The 25,293-nt window shown below is 62.9% G+C and overlaps 2 protein-coding genes and 1 long non-coding RNA gene across 5 annotated transcripts; 1 reads left to right on the top strand and 2 right to left on the bottom strand.

The window, feature by feature from the left end:
- Positions 1-1,188: 1,188 nt before the first annotated feature.
- JUP (junction plakoglobin) lies at positions 1,189-18,699 on the bottom strand. Of its 3 annotated transcripts, none has more exons than XM_053965274.1 (15): positions 18,612-18,699; positions 9,005-9,237; positions 7,796-8,049; positions 7,346-7,584; positions 6,778-6,979; positions 6,224-6,368; positions 5,752-5,855; positions 4,440-4,778; positions 3,883-4,038; positions 3,619-3,738; positions 3,308-3,458; positions 3,068-3,189; positions 2,770-2,809; positions 2,261-2,428; positions 1,189-2,050 (listed from the first exon to the last, which is right to left on the bottom strand). In XM_053965274.1, exons 2-14 carry the CDS (start codon positions 9,228-9,230, stop codon positions 2,283-2,285), a joined length of 2,244 nt encoding a protein of 747 aa, XP_053821249.1. In that variant the 5' UTR covers positions 9,231-9,237; positions 18,612-18,699; the 3' UTR covers positions 1,189-2,050; positions 2,261-2,282. The 3 variants fall into 3 exon arrangements, with proteins under 3 accessions (XP_053821249.1, XP_053821253.1, XP_053821252.1); XM_053965278.1 differs by having other exon boundaries at positions 7,796-8,046; XM_053965277.1 differs by lacking the exon at positions 18,612-18,699 and adding an exon at positions 18,467-18,484.
- A 301-nt stretch (positions 18,700-19,000) lies between these two features.
- On the top strand, positions 19,001-21,012 carry LOC128800372 (uncharacterized). The gene is made up of 2 exons (XR_008434964.1): positions 19,001-19,735; positions 20,878-21,012. It is a non-coding gene; the product is annotated as an uncharacterized LOC128800372 (long non-coding RNA).
- P3H4 (prolyl 3-hydroxylase family member 4 (inactive)) lies at positions 20,944-25,022 on the bottom strand. The gene is made up of 8 exons (XM_053965479.1): positions 24,516-25,022; positions 23,027-23,176; positions 22,740-22,911; positions 22,540-22,668; positions 22,290-22,435; positions 22,119-22,205; positions 21,805-21,946; positions 20,944-21,714 (listed from the first exon to the last, which is right to left on the bottom strand). Exons 1-8 carry the CDS (start codon positions 25,020-25,022, stop codon positions 21,704-21,706), a joined length of 1,344 nt encoding a protein of 447 aa, XP_053821454.1. The 3' UTR covers positions 20,944-21,703.
- Between the last annotated feature and the right edge of the window lie 271 nt (positions 25,023-25,293).

Raw genomic sequence — 25,293 nt, 5'->3', positions numbered from 1 at the left:
ATTTGGGGTGCCCGAAGGCAGACTGGGGGACGCGGGCACCGGGTGTGGCCCGGAGATGGAGTGGGACGCCGCGGGAGCCCAGGGCTCGGTGCACACGGGAGTGCGGGAATTGCCGGGTTTGGGTGCAGCAGGCGGTCCCGGGGAGGGAGATCCGCACACGCGCTGGGCGCTGCTCCCGGCGCGGCGGTGGCTGCGGAGCCATCGGACATCGCTCCCGGCCCCCGCCGACAACGAACGCCGCTCCCGGCAGGTGCGGAGAGCAGCCGAGGATGCCGGGAACCGCAGTCCGTCCCGCCGCTCCCTGAGGACCCCGCAAGCACCTCCGGTTGCTCTGGTCCAGGCGTCCTCTGGCTCCACTTCTCCCCCAAAATCCCGCACGTGCCCCTGGCAGCTCTGCCCAGGGGGACTGGGGATCTCAGGATGTGCCTTCCTGCCCCATCATGTGCGGGGGGCACACCCCTGCCCATGGCTCCAGGATGGCTGCAGGATCCCACCCCTCCTAGGGCAGATGCTCTGGGATATCTCCACACCCACTGGCACTTTGGGGACAGCCAGATCTGACAGCAGGAACATTCCTGTGACCCGCAGCAGATCTGACTGGGAGCCACGATGTGGTGTCCAGGCTCAGCACAGCCAAACCCCCATCCTAGGCACGGGGCTGGAGCCAAGGCCTGTCACTGATTGTCTCCTGCTCTGGCAGCAGCTGCAGCAGGCTGGGGACTCTGTGGCCCCCAGCCTCAACCCATGAGCCACCCCAGCCCCATTGCCCTCGGGAAGTGCACCGGGTTCTGCTGGGGCTGCCCGGAAAGCAGCTGTTGTTTTGCTCGTTGCTGGTCCTGGCACGGGCTGTGGCAGGAAGCAGATCCATTTCCCTGAGCACCGGGGTTGGCTGCGGCCACAGCGCCGAGCTCAGGCAGGATGTCCCCCCCAGTCCCGCTTCCCAGGCCAGCTCCTGCTGCTTTGTCCCCGCTTGCTCCTGTCCCGAGCATGGCACATGAACCTCAGTATCCTGCCGTGCTCTGTGGCAGCCTGGGCCCACGTCCAGGCAAAGCAGGTGCCAAGCATGGGAATGAGCTCCCCAGGATCACTCTGCCCCATGGAGGGACTCGCCATGGGCTCACAGAGGGCGAGGGCTGCGCCTTCCCCCGGCTGCCCCAGGGACCGTCCCCAGCCGACACAAGAACAGGCTCAGGGCAGCACGGGGCTGCAGGGGTTACTTTATTCTTTGCTTTGGTCTATACAAAAACAACTTACAGAAATAATAAAATCTTCCATTCCTGACCCACACTCCAGTAACTGTCCATCCCTTTCCAGCCGGAGTGTTAAACCACCATCAGATCTAAAGCCTCTTTTAAAAAATGCGTTAGATAAGGGAGGAGGGGACGGAAACACACCACTCACCAAAGAGAAGGGAAATGGGTTAAAATGTGCAACAAAGATCAGTACAAGGACACAGTTCCTAATGCTGGAATCACTCCTCTATGGGGACTGGCAGGACAGGGACACAAAGTCAGCTCCCAGCGGCTGATGGGAAAGAATTAAACCTCAGACACCCCGAAGGTCCTGAGACATGGACCCTTTGTTTTCAGCAAACTCTGGATTGGCCTGATTCAGTTGGAGTTTGCAGGAAGCAAAGGGTTTTTCCATGTCAGATTCCTCTCCTAGAACACTAACACGCAGAACAAATCGTGGGGAAGTTAGAAAGCACAAACTTAAAGACGGCAAAAGCCGTTGGCACCATATTAAAAATAAAAAAGAAATATATATTCATAGAAAAGACTATTTTGCCAATGAAAGATCACTAACGGTGCAAGGTTTGTGTTTTAAAGCTTCAGAAACAGTATCTTGGATGCTGGATGTGGCAGTAGGTGCTCGAAGCAGTCCCAGGAGGAAGGACCTTCTCCACAGACCCACAGCGAAGAAAACAAATCGAAAAATAAAACCTCTCGTGGGAATGGAAAAGTTTTGTCTTCTCAGGCACTTCTGTCTCCCAAGTCCTTCTCACGAATGCTCAGCTCTGGGGCCACCTTCTTCTGCATGGAGAGAACACCTGCAATGGCAGAGAACTCCTGTCATCCACCGAGGGGAGACTTGGGAAGAGACCAGAGTGCAGGACACCCTGGGCCCACAGCTGACGGTGACATTGATCCATGGCAGCTCCAGGGACCCCGTGGTGGCACCAGGGACCCCCCAGCACGGCAGGTGCCACCAGCCAGCCCTGCCTCCCCGGAGCCCACGTGCCAGGTGTGCTGGCAGGTACCTGGTGTGGGGCTGCAGGCGGGTTAGGCGAGCATGTGGTCAGCGAAGGGCGCTCGGACGCCGTCGCTGTAGGCATCCATGGGGTAGTCCCCGTCCATGTCCATGTGCATGTCCATGGGGTCCAGGGGGATGTCACCCGAGTACATGGGGCGGTAACCAGGGTCCAGCTCTGCAGGGAAGGGATGTGGCAACCTCAGCTCCCATCAGATCTCAGCCGCCTCCTTGTCCCCCCATCCAGGGCAACACGTGACACGGTGGTGCTGTAAAAGGGCCCCACCGTCCCCTAGCCCAAGGGCACGAGGTGTGTGTGCTCCCTGAGAGCTGTGTGTGCTCCCTGAGAGCTGTGTGTGCTCACTGTGCACCCCCAATCCCCACAAGGCTGGGCTGGCACTTGACTGACAGCCACCTGAAAAAGGCTTTAAAACCAGCCTGGCTTAGTGACACGAGGCAAGTGCCCCTCCAGAACCCAGCCCATGGGGACCCTGCAAGGAGGGCTGGTGCCATACTCACCATCTGAGTAGGGCTCGTTGATGGGGATCATGCTCTGAGCCTAGGGAAGAAGATGGCACAATTGAAGGGATTGATGTTCACGATGCTCAGGGGCCATGGGGTGGCAAGCCCTGTCCCAGGTGGTGCCATGACCCAGGAGCTGAGGCCACAGCCCATCTGCCTCCCACCTCCCACTGTCTGACAGTCGCTCCCGTCTGAGCTCTGGTTGGAGGTGCTGGCAACAGCTTTTGGAAGCAGCATAGAGCCATCCCCTGATGCCCTGGTTTCCCCAGGGAAAAGATCTGCTTGGGATGCTCACCGCTTCCCAGGCTGCCGGGTCATGCTTGAAGAGGGAGTTGGTGAGCTCCACGGAGACACGTTTCCTGTAGTCAGGATTCTTGTCCTCCGAGATGCGGAAGAGCACGGCGGCCGCGTAGGTGGCTGTAGGGATGGCAGCAGCCTCAGCTCCTGCTGCCGTGCAGCATCAGAGCCCCAGAAGCCCCAGCTGGGACAGTGCCAGGAGAGTCCCCAGCACAGCCCCCGGCGTGGCAGCACTCACCTGTCCCCTCATTCCGGGAGTGCAGCAGCTCCATCAGGGGAGCCGAGGCCCCCTCGGCATCGATGGCATCTGCTGCCTCCTTGTCCTGGGCCAGCTCGCACAGCACGCCGGCTGCCACGCGCTGGATGTTCTCCACCGGCGAGTACAGGAGCTGTCAGGAGAGATCAGCGGCCGTGTGAAGCAGCCAGCAAGGAGCCCCTGTGCTCTGGGCATGTCCTGATGCATGGGGCCACCAGCCCAGGGCTGCAGCAGCCCGTGCAGGCTGGGCAGGAGGTGGCCCAGAGCAGCCCCTGTGTCCCCACAGCCCTGACCTGCACGAAGAGAGGGATGGTGTTGAGGCGGAAGATCTCCATGCGGTTCATGGGGTCCCGGGCCAGGATGTGCAGTGCACCCGTGCAACCCTCCACAATCTCTTCCATCTTCACTCCATCCTGCCAGGGAACAAGAGCTCAGCCAGGGCCCTCACACACCGGGGCACGGCCACCTGAAGTGTGGGCACAGGGAACCCCCAGGGGCAGGGTGGGTTCTGGGGTGCCAGGCTGTGCTGGGAGCAGGGCAAAGGGGTGGGGACTCACCGTGTAGGGCTGTTGTGTGCCAGCGGCCGCGTGTCGCTGGGCGTCCTGGTGAGCCTTGACCAGCAGCTGGACCAGGCGGGGGATGACGGCGGCCTCCTGCAGCGGGGCGTGGTTGGCCGGACACAGGGCCAGGTTGCGGATCAGGCCTATGGTAGCCTGGAGGAGGGGAGGAGGAAGGAGCCATTTGTCTCAACTGTGGATCAGAACAGCATGTGTTCCACAAGAGACCCACTGGCTGCACCCCTCCCCATGTGTCCCACCCCATCCCTTCTGTTGTGCACACTGACTCAGCTCCCCCTGCCCTGGATCCATCCTCTCCCCAAGCTGAGCTTCAATTCCAATGAGCAGCAGGCATGAGCCTCTTCCCTCATCAGCTGCTGTCAAGGACATGACCCAACAGGAGCAGGGCTGTGGCAGCAGCAGCCACCATCACTCTGTGCACAGCACCAGCTGCTGACGTTCTCAGCAGCCCATCCCACCACAGAACAGCAGGCAGGAGCTCGCTCCAGCCCGAGCACCGGCCTCCTCCTGCCCACAAGGCCCCTCTGGCCCCTTACCTTAACCAGTGGCCACTGGTTGGGCTGGTTGAGGAGCTTGACAATGGCGGGGATGCCGTAGTTGAGGCGCACCGAGTTCTGGGCCATCTCGGCCTCGGGGTGCCGGCTGGTGAGGTGCCGCAGGGCGCAGACGGCCGGCTCGGTGATGTCCTCCTTGTCACCCGCCCGCAGAATAGTGTGGATCAGGGCCTCCACCCCGTTTGACTGCGTCACCAGTGTCTTGTTCTTGCTGTTGTTGCAGGTCAGGTTGGAGAGGGTGCCAGTGGCACAGGTCAGCACATTCACATCATCAGAGCTCAGCTGGTTCACCAGGATCTTGAGGACGCCGTCCAGGCCCTCCTGCAGGAGTGGGGATGGGAGGTGGGAGCAGCACACACAGCCAGACCCAAGTTCCAGTGCCACATTCAGCCCCACATGCCCCTAGCAGGCAGTGATGAGGGGGCCACTGTGTTCCTGACTCCCACACAGCTCCTCTTCCATTCCCCCACGGCCCCTTTTCCATCCCCCACAGCTGGAGCTGCTCCTCCACGGTGAGCCCCAGCCACTCTAACATGTGCAGTTTCACTCAGAGTTTAATGTCTCCTGCTGGAATCACACTTCCGATGCCCCTGCCAGCACTCCCCACACGGTGATGGAGTGACCCCAGTCCTGGCTGTGCTGGCCAGCAGCCAGCAGCGGGTCAGGAAGGAGTTAAAGCACCATGGCCACATCCTCCTTCAACCCTTCAGTCATCAGAGCCAGGGACGGTTCCATGACAGCCAAAATAGTTTCCAGGCTGCATCAGAGCTAATCCGCATGGAGCAGCCCCAGCAGATGGGGAAACTCATCAGGAGGCAGCAAAGGGCTGGGAGAGCAGACCCAGAGCAGGGCTGGGGTCACCTCTGCACCGGCTGCGGGGCACAACAGCCTTGGCAGCAGCTCTGCCAGCAGCTCCCCCAGGAGCGGGGCGGGCAGCCAGCCCAGGACAGGCTGATGGGGCTCCCGAGCCAGAGCAAACTCTGGTGGCACCCGCTGAGTGACCGCGGTGGCCTCGGCCCAGCACTGGGGACACGCAGGAGTGCTGGCAGCCAGCTGGCATGGGCAAGGCCACAGGCAGTGAGCAGCACCCCGGGATGCAGGGCAAGCCCTGCTGCTGGGTAACTGGGGCACAGCAGGGCATCCCCTCACCCTGCCAGGCACAAGCACTGCTGCAGCTCAGGGAACAGGGAACACGAGGCTTTGGGCTCAGCCTGGCATGAGCCACCCAGCACCTGGCACGGACACGGCTCCAAAACGTGGCACTGAAGCACAAACAGGGGTCCTGCAGACTCACCTGTTTGGTTGCCACGTCAGAAAGGTTCCTCAGGGTCCACAGGCAGTTCTGGACCAACCTGGGGCTGGAGCTGGTCAGGTGCTTGCCCAGTGCCTGCATGCCACCTGCAGGGAAGGGGACAGTCCTGTGAGTAGCCCTGGCCATGCCAGCAGGGGAAGAAGTGAGCAGCAGCAGGGCTGTGTGGGCTGGGCATCGGCCAATGCTCCTGCACACAGAGCAGCCTCATGGCTCAGCAGAGGCCAAATGTGGTGTGTGAAGAGCTCTTGGACAGCCAGGATGGATCCTGCCCACACACAGTGCCAGGAACATGCCTAAGTGGCCTTCAGAGCAGGAATCCAGGCCAGCACAGGCTTCACTTGGCTGTGCAGACCTCTGCCCGTCTCACAGACTTGTGGGAGGACGTGCCCTCACCCCTATCACCCTGACACCACCATTCATCCTCCTCCTGTGGCTCTGCCCCAGCCTCTCTTACCAGCCTCAACGATGGCAGGTTTGTTGCTGGGACACACCGACAGCACCTTGAGCACGCGGCTCGTGGTCCAGAGCAGCTTCTCGTAGTTGTAGCTGCGCATGATCTGCACCAGGGCCTGGGGTCCTCCGTTGGCCAAAATAATCAGCTGCAAGACAGAATCCCAGAATGGTTTGGGTTGGAACGGACCTTAAACACCATCCAGTTCCACCCTCCACCACAGGCAGCAGCACATTCCACTAGACAAGGTGGCTCCAAGCCCTGTCCAACCTGATCCTGAACACTTTCAGGGATGGGGCATTAAAAATGTAGAGTTGGGGTGTGGCAGCCCTGGGCTGCTGGGACCCCCTTTCAGATTCCCCAGCTCATGCCAAGACACAAGCCAGCAGGAGCTCCAGCCCCTTAGCATGCAGGAATGCTCTGGTCACATCACCAGGGACACACGAGATGGTGGGGTCTCCACTGCTGCCTCCTGCACACCTGTGAGGTGCAACGTTGGGCAACCGCCCCGCTCCTGCCTTCCCCACGTCTCTGTCAGTCTGGGATCCCCAGCCCACCTTGCTTTCCTGGTTCCCATAAGCCAGGAGCTGGAGGCAGTCAGTGGTGATGGCCAGGAACTTGGGGTTGTTCTTGTTCAGCAGGGGAACCATCTTCTGCAGCCCGTCGGCCAAACGCACGGCCATCTTGGCCCCCTCCTGGTACAGCAGCAGGTTGTGCAGGGTGGTGATGGCGTAGAAGAGAACGGACTCGACGGGTGAGCTGTGGGAGGGCAGCACACACCACGTCAGGGCAGGAACTGCACTCACCTGGCTGCAGTAGAGCCCCTGGGGCTGCCCCAAGCCCAGCACCCTTCAGCATGGCCCCAGGGAACGGACACCTCAGAGCCTGAGCCCCATCTCTGTGGCCAGGGCAGTGTGGGTGAGGTAGCCACTCCCCTCCTCCTGCCCCCACGCAGGCTCCATACACAGCAAACCCCAGGGGTTTTCACAGCTTCACAGTCTCCCATTGCTTTGGTGAGCAGGAGGACCCACACTGAGGGCAGCAGGAGCCCTCCCCTCCTCTGCCCCCAGCCCAGGAGGGGCTGCCAGGCTCTGCCATCCCCCCGGAGTCCCCACCACCGTGTACCTCAGCATCCTGACGAGGGCCGGGATGCCACCAGACTTGAAGATGGAGAGCAGGCCCTCGCGGTGGTGCGAGAGGTTGTGCAGGATGCTGGTGGTGCAGCGGGCGGTGTCCAGGTCGCTGGTGCTCTGCATGGTGCGGACCACGGCCGCCACGATCTGCGGCGACTGCATCAGTGCGCGGCGCGACGCCTCCTTCTTGGAGAGCTGGTTGACGATCATGGCTGCCTTGCTGACAACCACCTGGAGGGAGAGGAGCCGGCGTCCGGGAAGGGGTCCCGCAGCAAGGACAGGATGTGAGGTGACATGGCTGGGCAGGGGTGGGCTCTGTCCTGGGGCAGGGCGGAGGCAACCGGGAGTTTGGCCAAGAGGAAGGAGACGTGGCCACAGAACCGCACAGGGACAGGAGCCCATCGGTGCAGCAGAGACAAGCACAGCAAACATAGCTCCTTACCGGGTCCTCATCATTGAGCAGCTTGGTGAGCTCTGGGATGGCACGTGTGGCCAGCTCGGCGTCATCCTGGTAGTTGATAAGGTGCACGATGGCTGACTTCAGCATCTGGGAGGGCTCTGCCAGGCGCTGCACATTGGTCTGCTGCCCCTCCAGCTGGGTGGTGATGAGAAGTGAGCGGTCCTCCACCGTCTCGGGGTACATGGCGGCCCGCACACGCTGGGCACGGGTCATGGCCAGCTGAGCCTCCATGTCTGCTGCAGGGGGGGACAGGGAGGCAGCGTAAGGCTCCCACCAAGGAGCGCTCCCAGCCCTGCTTCCCAAACCCAACGAGATGAGCAAGAGCTTAGCACAGCAGCACCAGCCACGTCAGCAGTCCCCGCACACTCTGCACAGAGCTGGAGCTTCAAAGCGTAAACAGATCCAGCAGCACAGAGATAAGACAACACTCAATTAGGCAGCATGATGGGGTAGTTGTCACACAAGGCCCATTAATTAAAAAATTAAGGATATTTGCAACTTAGGACTAGCTGGCACTGGAAAAGAGGAGAACACTGAGGCCTTCCCTATCGAACATGCTGAGGTGTGATATTGCAGTGGCTACCCATGGTCCCCACCTTTGCAGCACAAGGACTACACAGGGTCCTGTAGGGAGTTCTGATCCCCATGGGAGCTGCCAATAAACCTTCCAGAGCCTACTGCTGGCAGGGAACTGCAGAGGCAAGCAGAGCAAACCAGCCCCCTTTGAGGGGATAAAGCTGGGAGAAGCATCTCCTTCACTCCAGGCTGCTCCAGGCTGCGGCTCCGCATCGTCCTCGCCTCAGCAGGAGAAGCCGTGGCACTGGCACGGTGTTATGGCACACGCTGGCAGCTCTGGCAGCCACGCTGGGACAGGTTTCCCAGCAGGCAGACAGGCAGTAGAGCAGGTGGCAGATCCGGGATCAGCTGTTCCCTTCCCAAGCCAACCCCCTGGCGCGCTCGGATGTGTGCGCAGCTCAGCACCAGCGCAGGCTGACCGCGCGCCGCCCCCGCACAAGAGCCTCTCGGCGCTGGGGAGGACAGGAGGGAGCATATTTTAGGCAGCAACAACTCCCGGGGTGTGGAAGCCAGCATGGAGGAGTAACCAGAAGCAGCGTGGCTGCGGGGGAGGAAGAGGAAGGCAGGAGCTGAGCAGCTGAGCCTGCGGATGTGCCGGGCCTCACAGCCCCTTACCTTGCGCTTGGCTCTGGGCCTGGCTCCCTCCCTGGCAGTAACTCGTGGTGGTTGTCTTCTTGATGGTGTACTGCTTCCCATACACCTCATCATCATCCCCGAGGCACTTGCTGCTGACGGAGGGCACCTGCGTGTTGACGCCGGAGTGGATTCCGGAGTCGTAGGTGTAGGTCTGCTGCCACTCCGTCACCTTGATCGGCTGCTCCATCATGTTCATCACCTCCATGGCTGCTCTGCAGGGTGGGCAGGGCAGACGTTACACCTCCAGGAGAGCCCAGGTAGCCGCAGGACCCTCCTGCTCCTCTCCTGCCCCTGAATGGCACAGCAGGCCCCGCGCTGCAGCCGGCCCCGCGCAGCCCACGAGCAGAAGGAGCCGATCCCTATCTGCCCTCCTCCCCCACTGGAGATGAAAGGCGGCACCGGGATGACGAACCCAAAGCTCAGCACTTTGTTGCTCGTGTTCAGACATGAACCGCGGCTGCGTCTCGCAGCGCTGTGTCTCACCACTGCCACGGCCAAGGTGCGGGCAGGCTCTGCCCCGCACACTGGGACACCACAAGCTCCAGGGTCCCTGGCTGCCCATGAGCTTTTTTAAGACCCTTTCCAGAGACACAACCTGCAAAGAGCTGGGGACCTGCCAGGAGCTCCAAGCTCCATATGGCTGGAGCGTCAAGCATAAAATGAACCTTTTTAGAAGCTTCCCGGGACACTCCTAAAACACCTAAAAATAAGCAGGCAAAGCCACTGGCTCAGCTCTCCCATGAGTGCTCAGCACCACAGGCGCCCACGGTGTGGTGTGGGGCTGGGCACTCCCCACTCAGTGCCAGGACAGGGCAGCCCGGCACATCCCAACACTCAGGACAAACCAGCCAAGGTTGCTGGGAGCAGGGCTGGGATTTCCTTGTCTTTAATTTGGAGATACAGGGGGAGGGAGGATGGCTCATGGATTAATGCCTGAGCTCACTCAGGGCTGTGAGTCACCAGCCCTGCATCCAGGCCCCCGGCAGGACCAGGAGGGACGGAGGCAGGAGGGGAGGGAGGGTTGCAGGCAGGCAGGGAAGGAGGGATGGAGACAGCACCCGCCCAGCCCTCCGCTGAGCCATCAGCCAGAATTCCTATCCCTTCCCGGCCGCGCAGGAGTGGAATGAGTCAGAGTTTCAGAGGCGATAAGCAGCGAAGGGAGCAGCTGCCGCCCGGCATACCTGGGCGCAGCAGCACCCATTTCCAAACAGCCTAATTACCACCTGCACCGGCCCCGATTCCTGCGCCGGGCTGGACCGGGGCGGCCGCGCACCCCTGGCCCCGCTCCAGCCGCCAGCACAGCGCGGGACCCGCAGGGACCGGCCGGGCAGGGGCGGCAGCCTCGGGCCCCAGCACCCTCCTGGGGCAGCGAGGACACGGAGTTGAGCCCCCCGCCAGGCCGGCGGCTGAGTCAGGGCGTCGGGTGGTGGCCGAGGACGCGGCTCCGCGGGGCATCCCGGCGGGGCACGGCGCGCACGGGCTCGGCGCGGCTCGTCCCACCGCTGCCGGCCGTTCCCAAGGAGCGGCCGAGCCCCTGCCAGCTGCACAGCCCGGCGCTCGCAGGGAGGAATCCCAAGCCCTCATTCCCGGGAGCAGCGGGAAACAGGAGCCGGCCACGCTGGTCCCCCCGGCTGGGGGCATCCCGCAGCCCCCGCGCCCAGCCCCAGCCCCAGCCCCAGCCGCCTTCCCGGAGCCGCGGCAGGGCGCTGCTCCTGCCAATCCGATTTTTTTTGAGCTGTCAAGCAGCGCTGGCAGACCCAGAGCAGCTATAATGGGTTGTGCATAATGCACGGTGGTCAGGCAACGGAGGACGGTGGAGGCAGAGCCTTCCCAGGGCGGGTAGGAGCTGGGATGTCGGATCACTGGGGCAGGACAGTGTGTGACACACGGTGCCAGCGGCGAGAGGAGAGACAGCTCTGCTCCCCACCCCGCGTCGCAGCAGGGATGGGCCGTGAGAGCCCCGGAGCCGAGCTGGGAGTGCCGCGGGGCCGCACACCCGCACTTGGGCGCTGCTGCGTCGGTATTTGGGAGGGCAAGTCCTTTAGCTGGGTCATCCTGGCCGCGGTGGGAGAGTCTCCAAATTGTGTTGGGAAACTCAAGAGCAGCAATAGTCATGCCTTACAAAGTGTGGAAGTGGTAGGCAGGAGAGGGCTCTGTGGCACCGGCAGGGCACGTCACCGTGGCGCTGGGTGAGCTGGCACCCATCCCACCCCTGGCAGCAGGGCCCCAACACCCCACGCAAACACTGGAAAGCTGCCCTGGACAAGGTGGGCAGGGGGAGAGCAGAGCTGAGGGCAGTACAGATCAACGACCAGGGCCAGGGCAAGACAGATCTGGCAGGGGCTGATGCTGCTGCACCACTGTTGAGCAGTGACATCCACTCCACAATTTAGAGGCATCAGACAGGCACTTAATTTTCCAAACCTCCAGGAGCTGGGCTCAGACACCGTACAGAGCCCTGCATTATGCATGAGCCACCCCTTCTGTCTGCACCACAGCACCCAGGGACATCAAAAGCCAGCACAGCTCCTCGAGCTCAGACACGAGCTCTGGTGATCGGCCCCAGACGAGCTCCAAGCAGGAGAGCAGGACCAGGAGCCCCACAGAAGGGACATGGGCACCTGTCCTTCCTCTGAGCATCCCCCCAACAGCATCTGCTCATGGCCACAGGGGCCAGCGAGGCCAACAGCACCTGAGGTGACAGGGCCAGTGGAGCAAATGCCAGACGCTCCTACAGTGAGCAGTGACATTTTCTGAACCCTGTGTCAAGCGTGCCCTGCTCATCACTCTGTGAAGGGCAGACACTGACAAGCTTCTCCTCCGTCCTCCACAGCCTGGCTCTGTCCTCAGGTGTCCTCTCTCCTCCTCAGCAGGATCAGCAGGAGAGGGGCAGCAGGGTGCTGGTTACACCTGGGTTCACCTTACCAGGAGCCATTTCCTGGCAATGTTTCCAGGGAAGTGCTGTAGGAAAGGACCCTCACGCAGGAGGGAGAAGCAGGGTGTTGTTTGGGGCACATGTGAAAATACCCACACTGAAGGGTCAGCCACAAGCATGGGGCACGTCTGGATGGGCTCCACATGAGGCCTGTGGGCAGGATGATTGCTGCTGAGCCCAGCCCTTACCTTCCCCCACCAAGCTGGTGGAGTGGGAAGGGGAGAACAGCGAGGGCAGAACCGTGCCACCAGGCCTCACCTGAGCCCCACTCCACACAAACCTAGACCCCAGGGAAACAAGACTTGCTCTTGGGAACAGTGAGAAATCCCCCAGGAAACAGTGAGGCAGCTGTGGGGGACTGTTCAGAGGGGACAGCAGGTTTGGGGAGAACCTCCAGCCTGCTCCTGCACCACAATGGGGAAGGGGCCAAGACACCTGAGGGGCTTCAGCCATGGGATGCAGGACGGGCAGAGTCCTCATTCACCCAAGCAGGGCAGTGCCAGGAAAAGGTTAATCCCTCTCCCACCACTTCCCTCAGCCAGGAAGGCAGAGGAAGCTCCCGCAGGCTGTCGGGCACCGGCCAGCAGCTCATCCGCCCCCGGAGCCATTTGATCAGCGTCCAAGCAGCACCGGCCCCCCGGGACACCGTCTGCGGAGGAAGTCTCTGGCAAACATGCAGCCCCAGGCCTGACTAGCCCTTCTCACCAGCTGCTGTGAAGCCTTCAGCCTCACCAGGCAGGACACAGCCAGCAGACACGGCTGAGCTGCCCGGATCAGCGGCAGGAAAGCAGCGAGTGCTGCTTCATGCAGAAATATCTTCTGCTCAGGAGCTTCTTGGGGAGCAGAAATATCTACTGCTCAGGAGCAGCAGCAATCCCTGGGGTGAGCAGCAGTGATCCCCAGTGTGGAGTCACCCCAAGGGGAGTAGGTGGGGAGCACAGGGCACCCTCACAAGCCCCAGGCAGGGGCTACACTAGACCAGACACCAGGTCTCAGGGTCAGTGGGTGTGAGGGGGCAGCCTGAGCTCATCACATGCAGGTCCAGCCTGCCCTCAGCCTAGCATGGAGCAGTGTGGGTGCCAGCAGGGGGCTGCCAGAGCCCCCCAGAGCCCCACCCTCACTCACATCCTCCAGGAGCAAAGGGCAACAGCGCTGGGGGGCCCCTCATGCAGCCACAGCCTGTGAGGGGCTGAGCTCAGCGGTGGGAGCGTGCGAGTGGCTGCAATTACAGTCGCCAAGGCTTTTAAGGAAAGGGAAGAGGCAGTTAAGGCAATTCAATAAATGCAGCACAAGAAAAGACTCTATTTTAGAAGCACTTACACTACACACAAGCCATCTCCGGTCCCCCCCTTCCTGGAGCAGCCGGGGATTAGCAACTGCCCGCTCAGACAGCCCTGGCCTGGACAGCCACAGCACAGAGTCTTCCCACAGACAAGGACACCCAGAGCTCTGTGCACCCTGCAGAGCCGCACCTCCAAGTCCCCCAACACCCACAACCCCTGCCCAAAGGTGCTCTGAAGTGACACCAAGGGCTGACGAAGCTGGGGCAGCCGCTAACGAAGGCCCCGCAGACGCTGAACAAAAGCTTCAGTGGTTTTGAAGAGCATCCTCAGGAACACGCAGCGGGAGCAGGCAGAGAAAGGAGCTTGTCAAGACCTCACCAGCATCAATGGGAAGCGTTCGAGTTAGATCCCAGCACCAGGAGCCCTTTCAATGGGGCTTTACAGGGAAGATGAGTGGAAGAATTCAAAGGGGAACGAGAGCAGCTTGAAGTTTAATGAGGAGGAGACAGCGGCGGGGGATCAGCCTCTCGTTAGAGCAGGCAAAACCACTGGCCTGGCCTTGCACACAAAGGAGCCCATGGCCTTTTTGTATGGTCCAGAAGGGCTCCCAGCTGCCCCACCAGCTCTGACAACTTCAGGGCACTCAGTGGGGTGTGGGGAGCTTCAGATTCAGGCTCCTTCACTGGAGGGGGCTCCAAACCATTTTCATATTTCAGCCACCATGATTTTGCTACATTTGAGCTGCTGAATGCCTCATGCAAAGCTCCAGCTCCTCTTGCTGGGGATGCTGCATCCCCCTGAGCACCAGACCAGGCTCCGGCAGCAGAGCGGCCCCAGAACGCAGCAACTCTGCCACGACCTGCTGCGCTCAGCTGATGCTCTCCATCAACACAGACCGTGTCCCCGAAATGCCTCGCCTGCACCTGAATTAACAGCTCCTGACAGCTCCAGCACATGCCAGGCCCAGGCTGTGATGTTTTGGCACTTCACATCACAAACCGACACAGTATTATCCATCAAGTGCTCTCCCGCTGCAAGTGCATGCACAGCACTGAGCCTGACACCACCCCCCGCTCCTGTGCAGGGGCACGGCCCACAGCAGGACCCTCAGCCCAGGGAAGGCTTTCCCAGGGACAGCCACCTGCCAAAGACCCGCTGTGGGGTCTCTGGCAGCGCATCCACCCCTCCACACCACTAGCTGTTGACACAGACACCTCCACCTGCAGAGGCACCAGGATCAGGAGGACCCACATGGGCTCATCCCCTCCTCAGAGTTTGCTGATCTCATTAGAATCATGTCCAGGAAAGATAGGAATTTGCCACTTGTCCATGGAAATGAGAACTGGCATGGTGAGATTAATCACAATTACTCCATCTGGATAAAAAAAAAAATCAAAAATCATTATATTTTTTCAATGAGCACAAAGAACAAGTTGTTCTTTAAGAACACTGTAATTGCAGGCTCCGGACCTTGCTGGCTGCCCCCAGCTCCAGCCACGGTGTCCAGGACACAGGGTTTGCCACCTCGCCCTGACAGAGGAGCTGGGGCAGTGAGGAGGGGCACAGAGGTGCTGAGCCCCGGCTTAATTTCTCCATCCAGTTGCATTACAGCTGCAAAGTTCAGACGCTTCACAAGAAATTATCACCAACAGCCGTCAGCACCCGGCCTGTCGGAGCAAGTTAATGATTTGTCACCAGGGCTCTGCCCGCGCGTCACCGCGATTACGGCAGGCTCTGCCAGCAGCCAAAGGTCTCTCCCCCCACACAGAGGAACACGCTTTTCATCCAGACCTACCCCCAAAAGCCACACGGGACCCCAGCGCACTCACACACGGGGTCTGTGCCCCAGCACCGGGGCAGCCCCCCGGGAGGGCACGGCCACCGTCAGCCCCAGCCAGGTCTGACCAGCCAAGCGTGGGATATTGGGCAAACACCGAGCATTCCGCCTCCACCCCGCCAGAAGCTCCGGCTCTGGGAAGGAGGCTGACGACTCGCCGGGAACAGACAGCGCAGATGTCACGGGCTGCCCGACAAGCCCCGGCAGCCGCGGTACGAGGATCCTGCCCTGTTTCCAAAGCGATTCCGGAGCCGAGAGTCCTAAGGCGTGCCAGGATGCCTCCAGGCCCCCACCAGCAGCCGCCGCAGAATCCATCGCGGATGGTGGATTTAGAAGGGTATTTCAAACCTCTGCTTAAATAGAAACATCTTCACCTCCCCCCCAGCTCCGCGCAGCCATCGACAAACCGGGTGTGGCTGCAAAGGCAGCTCTGTTTAAGCACAGACATGGTGTTGAGGTCAAGTTTTAAGCCTTTTTGGAGTAGGAGTACCTGCACCTTCCCACGCCCTTGTCCACCACTTGGTCAAGTATGTCCATGAGCAAAGAGGGATAAAAACAACCCCCCCAGAGCAGAGAACACGATTCAAGGCACCAATGCAGCCCCGGTGTCCTCCCGAGCTGCCATCCCCAGCCATTTCCATTCAAAAAGACCCACCTGAGACACCCCACGGGACTAAGACTGACCACCTACCCCCAGCCCTGGGCGATGCTGGTGCCCACACACCCTGTCTAGGTAGGGAAGCACCAACTGAACTCGGAGGTAGACTTGTACTGCTGTAATAGATACTACATTTCTTTTTAACTCCTGTTAATTAGAAGGCAGTATAATTTAAACCTTCAAAACCAGCACAAGCGTCGGTACAGATGCTGCAATTAAAGTTCTTCAAGTTTTCTCTGCAGAGGCTCTGCTCCCCCAGCCTGCGGAGCGGGGCCAAGGGCAGCTTCGCTCCCAGGCTCTGCCATCTGCGAGCGGCAGCGCGCCCGGCAAAAGCGCCGTCTTAAATCCCGGAGATCTGGAAGTGTGATAAAAAGCCAAATCCCATCAAGCGCTCCCACACCAAACCACAGTCTTGAAGGGAAGCCGTCCTCCCAGGAACGGGCTGAGCTGCAGGAGCCGTGCAGCTGTACCGCAGTGCCTGCCCGGCCGCGAGGGCTGAGTAAGGGTTTCAGGTGGGGGAAACAAAGGGGTGAGTTAATGGGATTAGGGCAGCGCCGAATGATACTCTGAAATGCGGCACCAGGACCAGAGGGGACATCCCCCCCATGGCCCCCGGCTGCAGCCCGGCCACGATTCAGCCGCGCTGCCCCGGAGGCTCCAGGCACGGTGCACAAACTACTCGCACACCCGGCCCCAGGAGACCCCTCCCAGCAGCCCAGCTCGGCCCCCCACCCCCTCCCGGGGATGAGCGCTCTTCCTGGAGCCGGCAAGGACACGGCACATCGCCCAGACAATAGACAAACGCCATTGTCTGAGGGAGGGCCCCGCACGGCCGCCCCACCTTTCCCCAGCGCCCTGAGCCCCGGGGACCCACGTCTGTCCCTGCTCCCGCACGGCAGCCACAGCGCAAGGAGGGAGCACAATCCTCAGCCACCGCTGCCAGGAGCTCTGTGCGTCCCCGTCCTGATGGCCAACTTGTTTAAGCCAAATTAGCAGTAAAATGGGTTTTTCATGACACTTCATGGAAATCCTCCAAAACAATGAGTGATAACAGGCTTCAGATGTGCAAACGCAGTTCCAGTTGGTGCCCTGCACCCTTCCAGCCACCTCCGACACCGACAAGGACACAGGCAGAAATGAACCCCTGTAATTTTCTCATCCCTGTTTCCGGCTGGGCCGGACACTCCGAGAGCGGAGCCTGGAGCAGCCCCCGCAGACACTGCACCTGCCCTGGATGCGGCTGACAGCCCGGAGCAAACGCCCCCGGCACCGCTCCAGCCCCATCCCCGCGGCAGCTGGCAGGGACACGCTGCGCCCCCGGCTCCCCACCAGCCGATGGCACACGGACACCAGAGCCGCGAGCTGCTCGGGGCTGGCACCAGCGCCAAAACCAGCACGACGTGGGCTGGAGCAGGAGGTGAAGGGACTGAGGGGCTGTGTCACGGGGCGTCCCCAGCCCCCACCACCCTTCTGGTATGGGGAAGCTGACAAGGGAACATGAAACCAGACACAGGACTCACCCAGGCACCCCTGTTGGGGTTACAGGGAAGCCGGGGGTGCAGGAACTTTCAGCCTGGCTGGAGAGGGTGCAGGCTGATGCCCTCACACTCGGGCAGGCACAACGGTGGCGCAGGTCACCCTGTCCCAGCCCCAGCAGCAGCCGAGCCCTCCTGAGCGTTCACGCTCCTCTCCCAGCATACGTCGCCCCACGTTGCTCGTATGACAGCCCACGTTTGCCTTCTCCGGGCAACTCCCAGCAACATTTCAGCGTTATCCTTTCATCTGTGCTGTAAACCTGATTAATTAAGCTAATCACTCAGCTAACGCAATTAGAGCGCTCTCTCCTCTCTAAACATCAGACAAACAGCCAAGTTTCGCTCCCCCCGCCAATTCGCGGTGCGGATGTCCGCTGGCAGGGGCTCAGCTGGGACCCCCCCGTGAGCACTGTGCCCAGCACCCCTCACCCGCGGGGGGCTGTCTGGGTGATGTCAGGTCACCCGCATCCGTCTCAGCCCCCAGCCCTCACAGGCCAGGTGGCGGGCGAAGGGCAGCCCCAGCCCCGCGGGTAGGGACGGCGATGTCCAAGCGATCCGAGGCGGCCTCGAGAGCAGCACGCGGTGTCCCCAGGTGTGACTCTGGGCACGGAGCAGCCCGGTTTGCGTAAGAGCCGTGCCAGGGCCTCGCCCGCTCAGCGGCAGCTCCGGGCGGGGCCGGGGACAGAGTCACCGCCTCGCACAGGAGCGCGGAGCCGCGACTCCCAAAACTGGCTCCCGCGACACTGGGAAGGGGCCGGGACAGCCCGGCTGCCCATGGGGGAAGCCTCGGGGACCCGCCCAGCTGGTGCCGCGCAGGACCGGCCGAGCTCACAGGCAGCACACGGGGAGCCCTGCCCCAGACGACGGCAGCGGGGCCGAGCCGGGACGCCCGGTGCTGCCCGGCCCGGACGCAGGTCCTCCCCGCCCCGAGAGCGGCCGCTCCCCAGCGCCGCACGGCGGAGTCCCCACGGCTCCGGTGCAGCCCAGCCCGGAACGACGGACGGCCACGGACCTGGCCCCGTCCCGGCCGCCCCAACTCTGCTCACCGGCCCGCTCCCCGCCGCGACCTCCGCCAGCCCGGTCCTCCGGACCCGTCTCCGCTCACCGGAGTGACCCCTGCCCGGTTCAGCCGGCCTATTGCCGCCCACCGCCGCTCCCCCATGCCCGATGCTCCCTGACTCGGCTCCACTCACCGTCGCTCCCCGTGCCCGGTGCCCCGCCCCGCTCACCGTCGCTCCCCGTGCCCGGTGCGCCAGTTCCGCTCGCTGCCCGTGCCCGGTGCCCCGGCCCCGCTCGCCGTCGCTGCCCGCCCGTGCCCGGTGTCCCGGCCCCGCTCACCGCCGCTCTCCGCCGCCCGCCCGGTGTCCCGGCCCCGCTCACCGCCGCTCTCCGCCGCCCGGCCGCTCCTGCCCGAACAAAAGGCGAGCAGCGCCCCGCGCACCGCCCCGCCCGCCGCAGGCCCCGCCCCCGCGCCGCCCCTCCGCCATTGGATGCCCCGCACGCCCATCAAGCCCTGGGCCCGCCGGGCCCCGCCCCCGCCGAACGTGTTTATTCTCTCCCCATTGGCGGGGGCGCGGCCGCCCCGCCCCCCGCCCGCAGGTGATTGGACAGCGGGGCGGGGCGGGCGGGGCGCGACCACGAGGGGACCACCTGGGTGACGTCAGTGGGCGCGGCCAGGTGGGGCCGGGACCCGCCCCTGGGCAGGGGGCGCGGGGACCCCCCCGGGCCGTGCGGGGACCCCCCGGGCCGTGCGGGGTCCCCCGGGCCGTGCAGGAGCGCGGGGGCGACAGGAAGCGGCGTTCGGGAAGGGCTCGGGGCTGCTGGCGCTGCGTCAGCCCGGTCCCCGCCGGACCGGTCCGGCCGGGTGCTGCTGCCGCGTCCCGGGCGAAGCCGCCGTCACCCAGTGCCCGAGTCATCCATGGGATACGTCCCAGCCCACCTCGGGACCCCCAGGTGTGGGGAGCAGGAGGATTCTGCCCCGGTGAGGATGAGGAGGGAGCATCCTGCACCCCCGCTGCCCGCACGGTTCCCTGCTACGTCTGGCAGCGAGCGCTGCCAGGCGGGGATTCTCAGCTCCGAAGGGAGGTGAGAGACAGAGCTTCCACCGCCCCTGCAAGAAGAAGGGAATTCATGGCTGAGCGCCGAGCGGGAGATCCGGAGCGCAGCGAGAGAGCTCTCGGCACAAGGAAATGGGCGCACGGCACAGCACGGCACGACATGGCAGGGCAGGGCAGAGCGCGGCTGAGGCGTCAGCCAGAAATCTCATTCACGCTCCCCTCTCGGTCAAGGTCGAGGGAAGCGCGACGATGCCTCCACCATGTAACCCATCGCTTCCTGCAGCCTCGCTCCTGCATCCCACCTCCATGTCCCCAGCCAGTCACTCTGCATCCCACCTCTGCAGCCCTGGCACTGCCCCGCACTCCCAGGCGTGATGGATGCAGCCTGCACATCCAGCGGCTCAGGTGGGAGCAGGGAAGGGACCCCGGGCACCCCAGCTCACAGCTGCAAGGAGCTTTGCCTGGTGCCAGTAGATCAGTGGGAGCAAGGAGCTGTCTTCTCCCCGTGCGTGTGGGGCTGGGGAGGGGACACGGTGCCCAGGTGTGTGTCAGAGCGGGGCGGAGGCCCCGTGGGCCCAGTGCCACCCTCGCCCAGCTGTTGGGAAGATCCGCAGGCCTTTGTCCCCTAGGCTGCGGTGCCAGCGCTGGGCTGAGTGCTCTCCGCTCATCCGTTCGCGAGTGCCGCTGGCCACACCCCACCAGGCTGGGACTCCCCTCCCGAGGTGGCTGTGACCCATCCGTGACAAACCCAACTCCTCCCAAGTGACAGGACAGCCCAGTCCCGGCGCAGGGGTGCAGTGGGTGCTCCCTCCCAGCACTGCCTCCCCGAGCCCTGAGCTTTGCCCACGGGTCTGGGGGCTCAGCCCCTGCCCCCCGCCCAGTGCCCTGCAGAGCTGGAAAAGCCTCGGTGAACAGGGGCTCCAGGCGGGGCAGGGTGGGGTGCTGGCAGCCTCTTGCCACCCTTTTCCTTCCATTCCCATCCCTTCCCTCCCCCGGGGCCAACGCTGTGATTCAGCCTCTCAGTTTCAGTCCTCGTAGCCAATTTCCATGCGGAGCGGGAGGGACCGCGGCAGGGAGGAGTGAGCGGCCACACTCTGCCCGACGCCTCGTGCCTAGGACTGGCACAGGTTTGTCAGCACCAACAGAGACCCCCGGTGGGCCCCAAAACGCCCTGATGCAGGCAGGAGGAGGTCATCCCACCCTGCCATCCCCACCTTCATCGGGGGATGCAGGCTGCACCCTCCGATCCAGGAGCAGTGTCACAGTGTTGCACCCCAAAACAACCATCAGCTCGTGGATATTACATCCCAAAGACCCACATGGGGTAGGACATGCTGCCCTCCAGCCCCCTGCAGCTCCCCCTCACACCTCACCTGACAGCCTCAATGAGGGGGTCATGGATCCCATTTGGGGTCCCCCTCATGGAACCCAGAGCCTCACAGGAGCCTGGCTGCCCTCGTGGCCTCCATAGGTCCCCAGCCCCACAAGTTCCCCCAGGTCATCTCTGGGGACATCCAGGCCTGAAGCCATCCCTTCCTCTCCCACAGCAGGGCCTCTCCTACCCTGAGCTCCTGGATCCCACAGCAGCAGTACATGGACGGTGGAGGCAGCCATGAAAAGACCAGTCTGGATTTTATTAAAAGTTCAGCACCAGTAAATATATAAAAAGAGCAACTGTGCAAGAGGGGGAATCTTAAATTAATGGAGCTTAAGGCTGGTGTGGCAAAAGGGCTGGTGTGGCAAAAATTCAAGGCACGGGCAGGGAATGGGCACCACCTCAGCAGGCTGCAGTGACACAGGGACGTGGCACACCGGGAGCCCCCTGTGGCACCAGTCCAAGGGGACCTGGGCTATGGGAGCTGGCAGATTGCTTGGGAGGCTTGAGGAACAGGAGCAGGAGCCTTGGGAGCCTCAGGAAGGGGCAGGACCAGCTCCAGCAGCATTGTGCCTTGCTCCCAAAGTAGGGGTAGCCCTTCAAGCCCCTCAAGACAACATAGGGGTCGATCCTGGTGCATCATCCACAGATTCTGGGGAGCAGCTGAGGGACACAGGAAACCCCAGTGCTGTGGGGCATCACTGCTGGTCAGGGCTCCTGGGGCATTGGGGGTGGGGGTAGCCCAGGCTCCTGGGCAGGCAGGGATGTTCAGGGATGCTGGTGTTCCACGGATGGGAATTGGGCTGTGCCAGGACAGCAGACATCCAGGTGGCAACAGCAGCCCTGCTGCAGGATGCTAGGCAGGACTGGCCCCTCCCCATGAGTCTGAGTTTCTACCGGTGGCTGGGAGGAGCTCAAAGCCCGATGTCCCCAAGATGGCATCACAGAGCCACCACCATCCAGCTCAGTTGGTGCTGGCTCCCCCTTCACCTGGCTCATCATAGGATCTCTGCAAACAAGGAGAGTTTGGTGGCACCAGGGGTGTGGGCAGCAGAGCCTCTGACCCTACAGCACAACCCCCAGCCCTGGTATCAGGAACCTTGGTCATCTTTGTCTCCTTTGGTCTTGGGTTCCTGCCACCACTCTGCGAAGAAGCCCTCCTCGTAGTCACCTTCGCCCTCGAATTCGCCATCGGAGGGCAGGTCCAGCACTTCTGGCCCCTCGCCACCATCCACCTCCATCTGCAGCACAGGAGGGCAGGAGGAGGCACAGGGGCTCGGCAGCCTCACCTGCAGTCTCTGCTCCAGGGCAGCTTTGGGGGGTCAGACCCCCCAGTCTCAGGAAGGTCCCTGCAGCACCCACACACACCACCCAGCACCCCCAAAAGCACCATCTGCACCCCGTGTCAGGTACCTCATCATCATCATCCTGCAGGTACTGCCGGGCGAATTCCAGCATCTTCTTCTGAGCGGCCGTCTGGTTCTGGTAGCGCACGGCCTCCTGGGCACAGCGGGAGAGAGGGGCTGGGTCAGCTCCTCTCTGGGCGGCGCAGGGCCACAGGACGGGGGGCTGGGGGGTCCTCACCGGCCGCGGCTCGAAGTCCTCCTCGCGCAGGCGCCAGCGCTCGCGGTGGAAGCGGTAGTAGACCAGGTTCTGCTGCATCACGGTGTCGCCCGGGTCGAAGAGCATGTAGCTGGAGACGCTGCGCACCGCGTCCTGCACATCGTTCACTGCGGGGAGCAGCGCCGGCTGACACGGGGGTGACACCCCTCCCCGGGCCCACAGCACCCCAGGGTGCCCCAGGGCACAGCCCCCCGCTCCCACCGGCACTCACGCTTGTAGTAAGCGAACTGCAGGTAGTGGTACATGGTGGCCACAAACTTCTCCACGAAGTAGCCACCCACGTTAGGTGTGAGCTCGGTCTCGCAGTCCACCTTGCATTGCAGCACGCTGACAAAGTGGTCTGGGGGGAGATGCCGGGTGTTGCACCCCTGATCACCTCCCCAAGTCTGCCGTCCCCCAGCCCTCCACTACCTGCGATGGCAGGGTAGAAGTCCTTGAACTCCTGGAGCTCATAGGCGCCCTCGCAGCCGGCCAGACAATCTTCGTACGCCTTGTAGTACTCGGCCAGTGCCCGCTCCATGTCGGCTGCACTGCTCCGGAAATCCCCGCTGTTGTACAGCTTCACTGACCGCACAAATATCGGCTGCGAGGACCACTGCTTAGTGAGGGAGAGCTGCTTCCCTCGGGGCTTGGCAGCACCAGGTGTGCTTCGAGCCCTGGGGAGCCCCTCTCCTGCCCCAGCCCCATCCCCTCCTTACCTCATAGGGCTGAGCTTCCAGGTCGACCAGGTATTCATCCACATCCAGCAGCGTCCTGTAGTAGTTCAGGTACCTCAAGGTCATCTCATGCTTGGGGTTCTTCTGGAGGAAGGTGTGGGCAGCAGACACCGCTTTCTCAATCTTATTTGACTGTGGAGGGAGGAGGAGCCGGTGCAGAGACCTGCTGCAGGGCAGCCTGAGCCAACGCTGCAGCCAAGGGGGCCTCAGCACCCAGCCAGACCCCTGGGCTGCAGGACAGAGGGGTGATCCTTGTGGGGAACAGCCCTGAACCCATGCTGCACAATCGTCCACTAGCAGTGATGAACAGACAGGGTCTGGGAACATGGACATTGCTGGTAACTCCAGCCACGCCAACCTCCTGGCTGTGCCCATGGTGGGCACAGGGACAGCTCAGCCTCTCATGACCCTCACATCCAACCAGGAGTGATCCACGTGGTGTCCACGTGGTGTGGGTTTGACCCTCACATCCGCTCTTCTCCAGCACTGCCATCAGACCTGGCTGCCGCCCCTGCTGCTTTATGGGCTCTCAGGTTGCAGCTTCAGGGGAGTGAGCAGGGAGGGAGGGTGGTTTGAACGACCCATCCATGAAATGGGTTTGGGCCAGAGCAGCAAGAGGAAAAGGCATTAAGGATGAAGCCAGGCAGTCCTGGTCACTGCCAGGTGAGTTGGGCTGCAGCGCTGAGCGCTAAAACAGCACCCGCAGTGGCAGGTGGCCAGGGACCAGCACCCTGACCAGAGGACTGTCCCCTGCCTGAGGCACGCTGGCCAACACTTGGGCACCCGAGGGGGATGAAACCTCCCTCCACAAAACGTCCCTCCACGTCTGCACTGTGAAGCTGAGCAAGTCCTTCTTTCTTATGGAGCATCCAGACACGTGTCCCATCACAATCACAGAGGCACTGGACCCTCCAGCTCAGGACCCTCAAGCTGGGGCTCTCCACTCCCTGTGTGCTCTCTCCAGGCAATGCTCTTCCTGTCCAGGGAGACCTTGGGGCACCGGGGCAAGACAAGGTGGGGGAGAGGGACGCAACCACAGGGGGCCCCCCAGTTGTCCTGCCTGATGTGTCCCAGATGATGCTGACGTGCCACGGCTCAGGGGCAGTATGGAGGAGCTGGCGGGGGAAACCAGATGGGGAGTGAAGGAAAGGGGAAGCACCTGACAGCAGGGTGCAGGATGGACTGGGGCAGGGTTCAGGGAGCGCAGAGATAAACGGGAGTGGTGTTCACGGTGAGCAGATCAGAGGGTGCAGGCTGACAGTGCAGGATGAGGGCACAGGATGGGGATGCAGAATGGGGGTGTCAAAGAGGACCGATAGTATGAGTGGCACGGGATGAGACACACGGGAAGGGGTGTGAACAATCAGGGGGCAGAGTGGAGGGGTGCAGGATGGAGGGGAAAGATCAGTGGTGCAGGATAGAAGAGCAAGACCCCCCCCACCCCTGACCCCTGCCATTTGCACCGCCTCACCTTGAAGAGCGCGTAGTGCAGGTACTGGTAGGGCTGGCGGCGCTGGAAGTCGCGCAGGGTCTGCGCCGGCGGGTAGCGCAGCTGGAACACGGGCAGCTCCCGCTTGCAGGCGCGCAGGCAGCCGGCGCGGAGCAGCAGCCGCCCGAAGAGCCGCAGCTCCCGCTCCCACTCCCACGCGGGGTCCCGCTCCCCGCGGGGCTCCTCGGCCCGATCCTCCCCCGCGGGGGGCTCCCCGGCGCAGCGGCGGTGGCAATGCGCCTCGCTGTCCCGCAGCAGCCTGTGGAGCCGCAGACTGGCCTCCAGCCCCTGAGCGCTCTCCGCCCATTGCGCGTCCGCGTACTGCTCCAGCGCCCGCTCGTAGGCGCTCTGCAGCGGCTCCAGCGCGGCCGCGGGGAACCCGCGCACGCTGTACTGCTCGTACTGCGCCGCGCACAGCCCCGCCGCCAGCACCGCCAGCAGCACCGCCGGCAGAGGCCGCGGTACCGGCACCGGCACCGCGCCGCCCATGCCCGCCGCCGCGCACTGCCCGCGCACCGCCCCGCGCAGCGCTCCGCGCCGGGCCCCGCGCAGGGGGCGGGCGCGGGGGCGGGCGGTGCGTGAGGCCGCGCAGGGTCTTAGTGCGGCTCCGCCGGCCCCGCGGGGCGCGCAGGGCTGCGCGGGGTGCGCACCACGGAGCCTCAGCAGCACCGCGCGCGGGCGGGCTCTCCAGGCCGGCGGTGCCCCGAGGTGTCCCCGCCGCTGGCCGGTGCCAAGCCCGAGGCCACACGCCCTGTGCCGT

Source organism: Vidua chalybeata, chromosome 26 (genome assembly GCF_026979565.1).
Source record: "Vidua chalybeata isolate OUT-0048 chromosome 26, bVidCha1 merged haplotype, whole genome shotgun sequence".
NCBI lineage: Eukaryota > Metazoa > Chordata > Aves > Passeriformes > Viduidae > Vidua > Vidua chalybeata.
The sequence above is the reverse complement of the archived record's forward strand: the minus strand, read 5'-3'. Positions and strand labels throughout refer to the sequence as shown.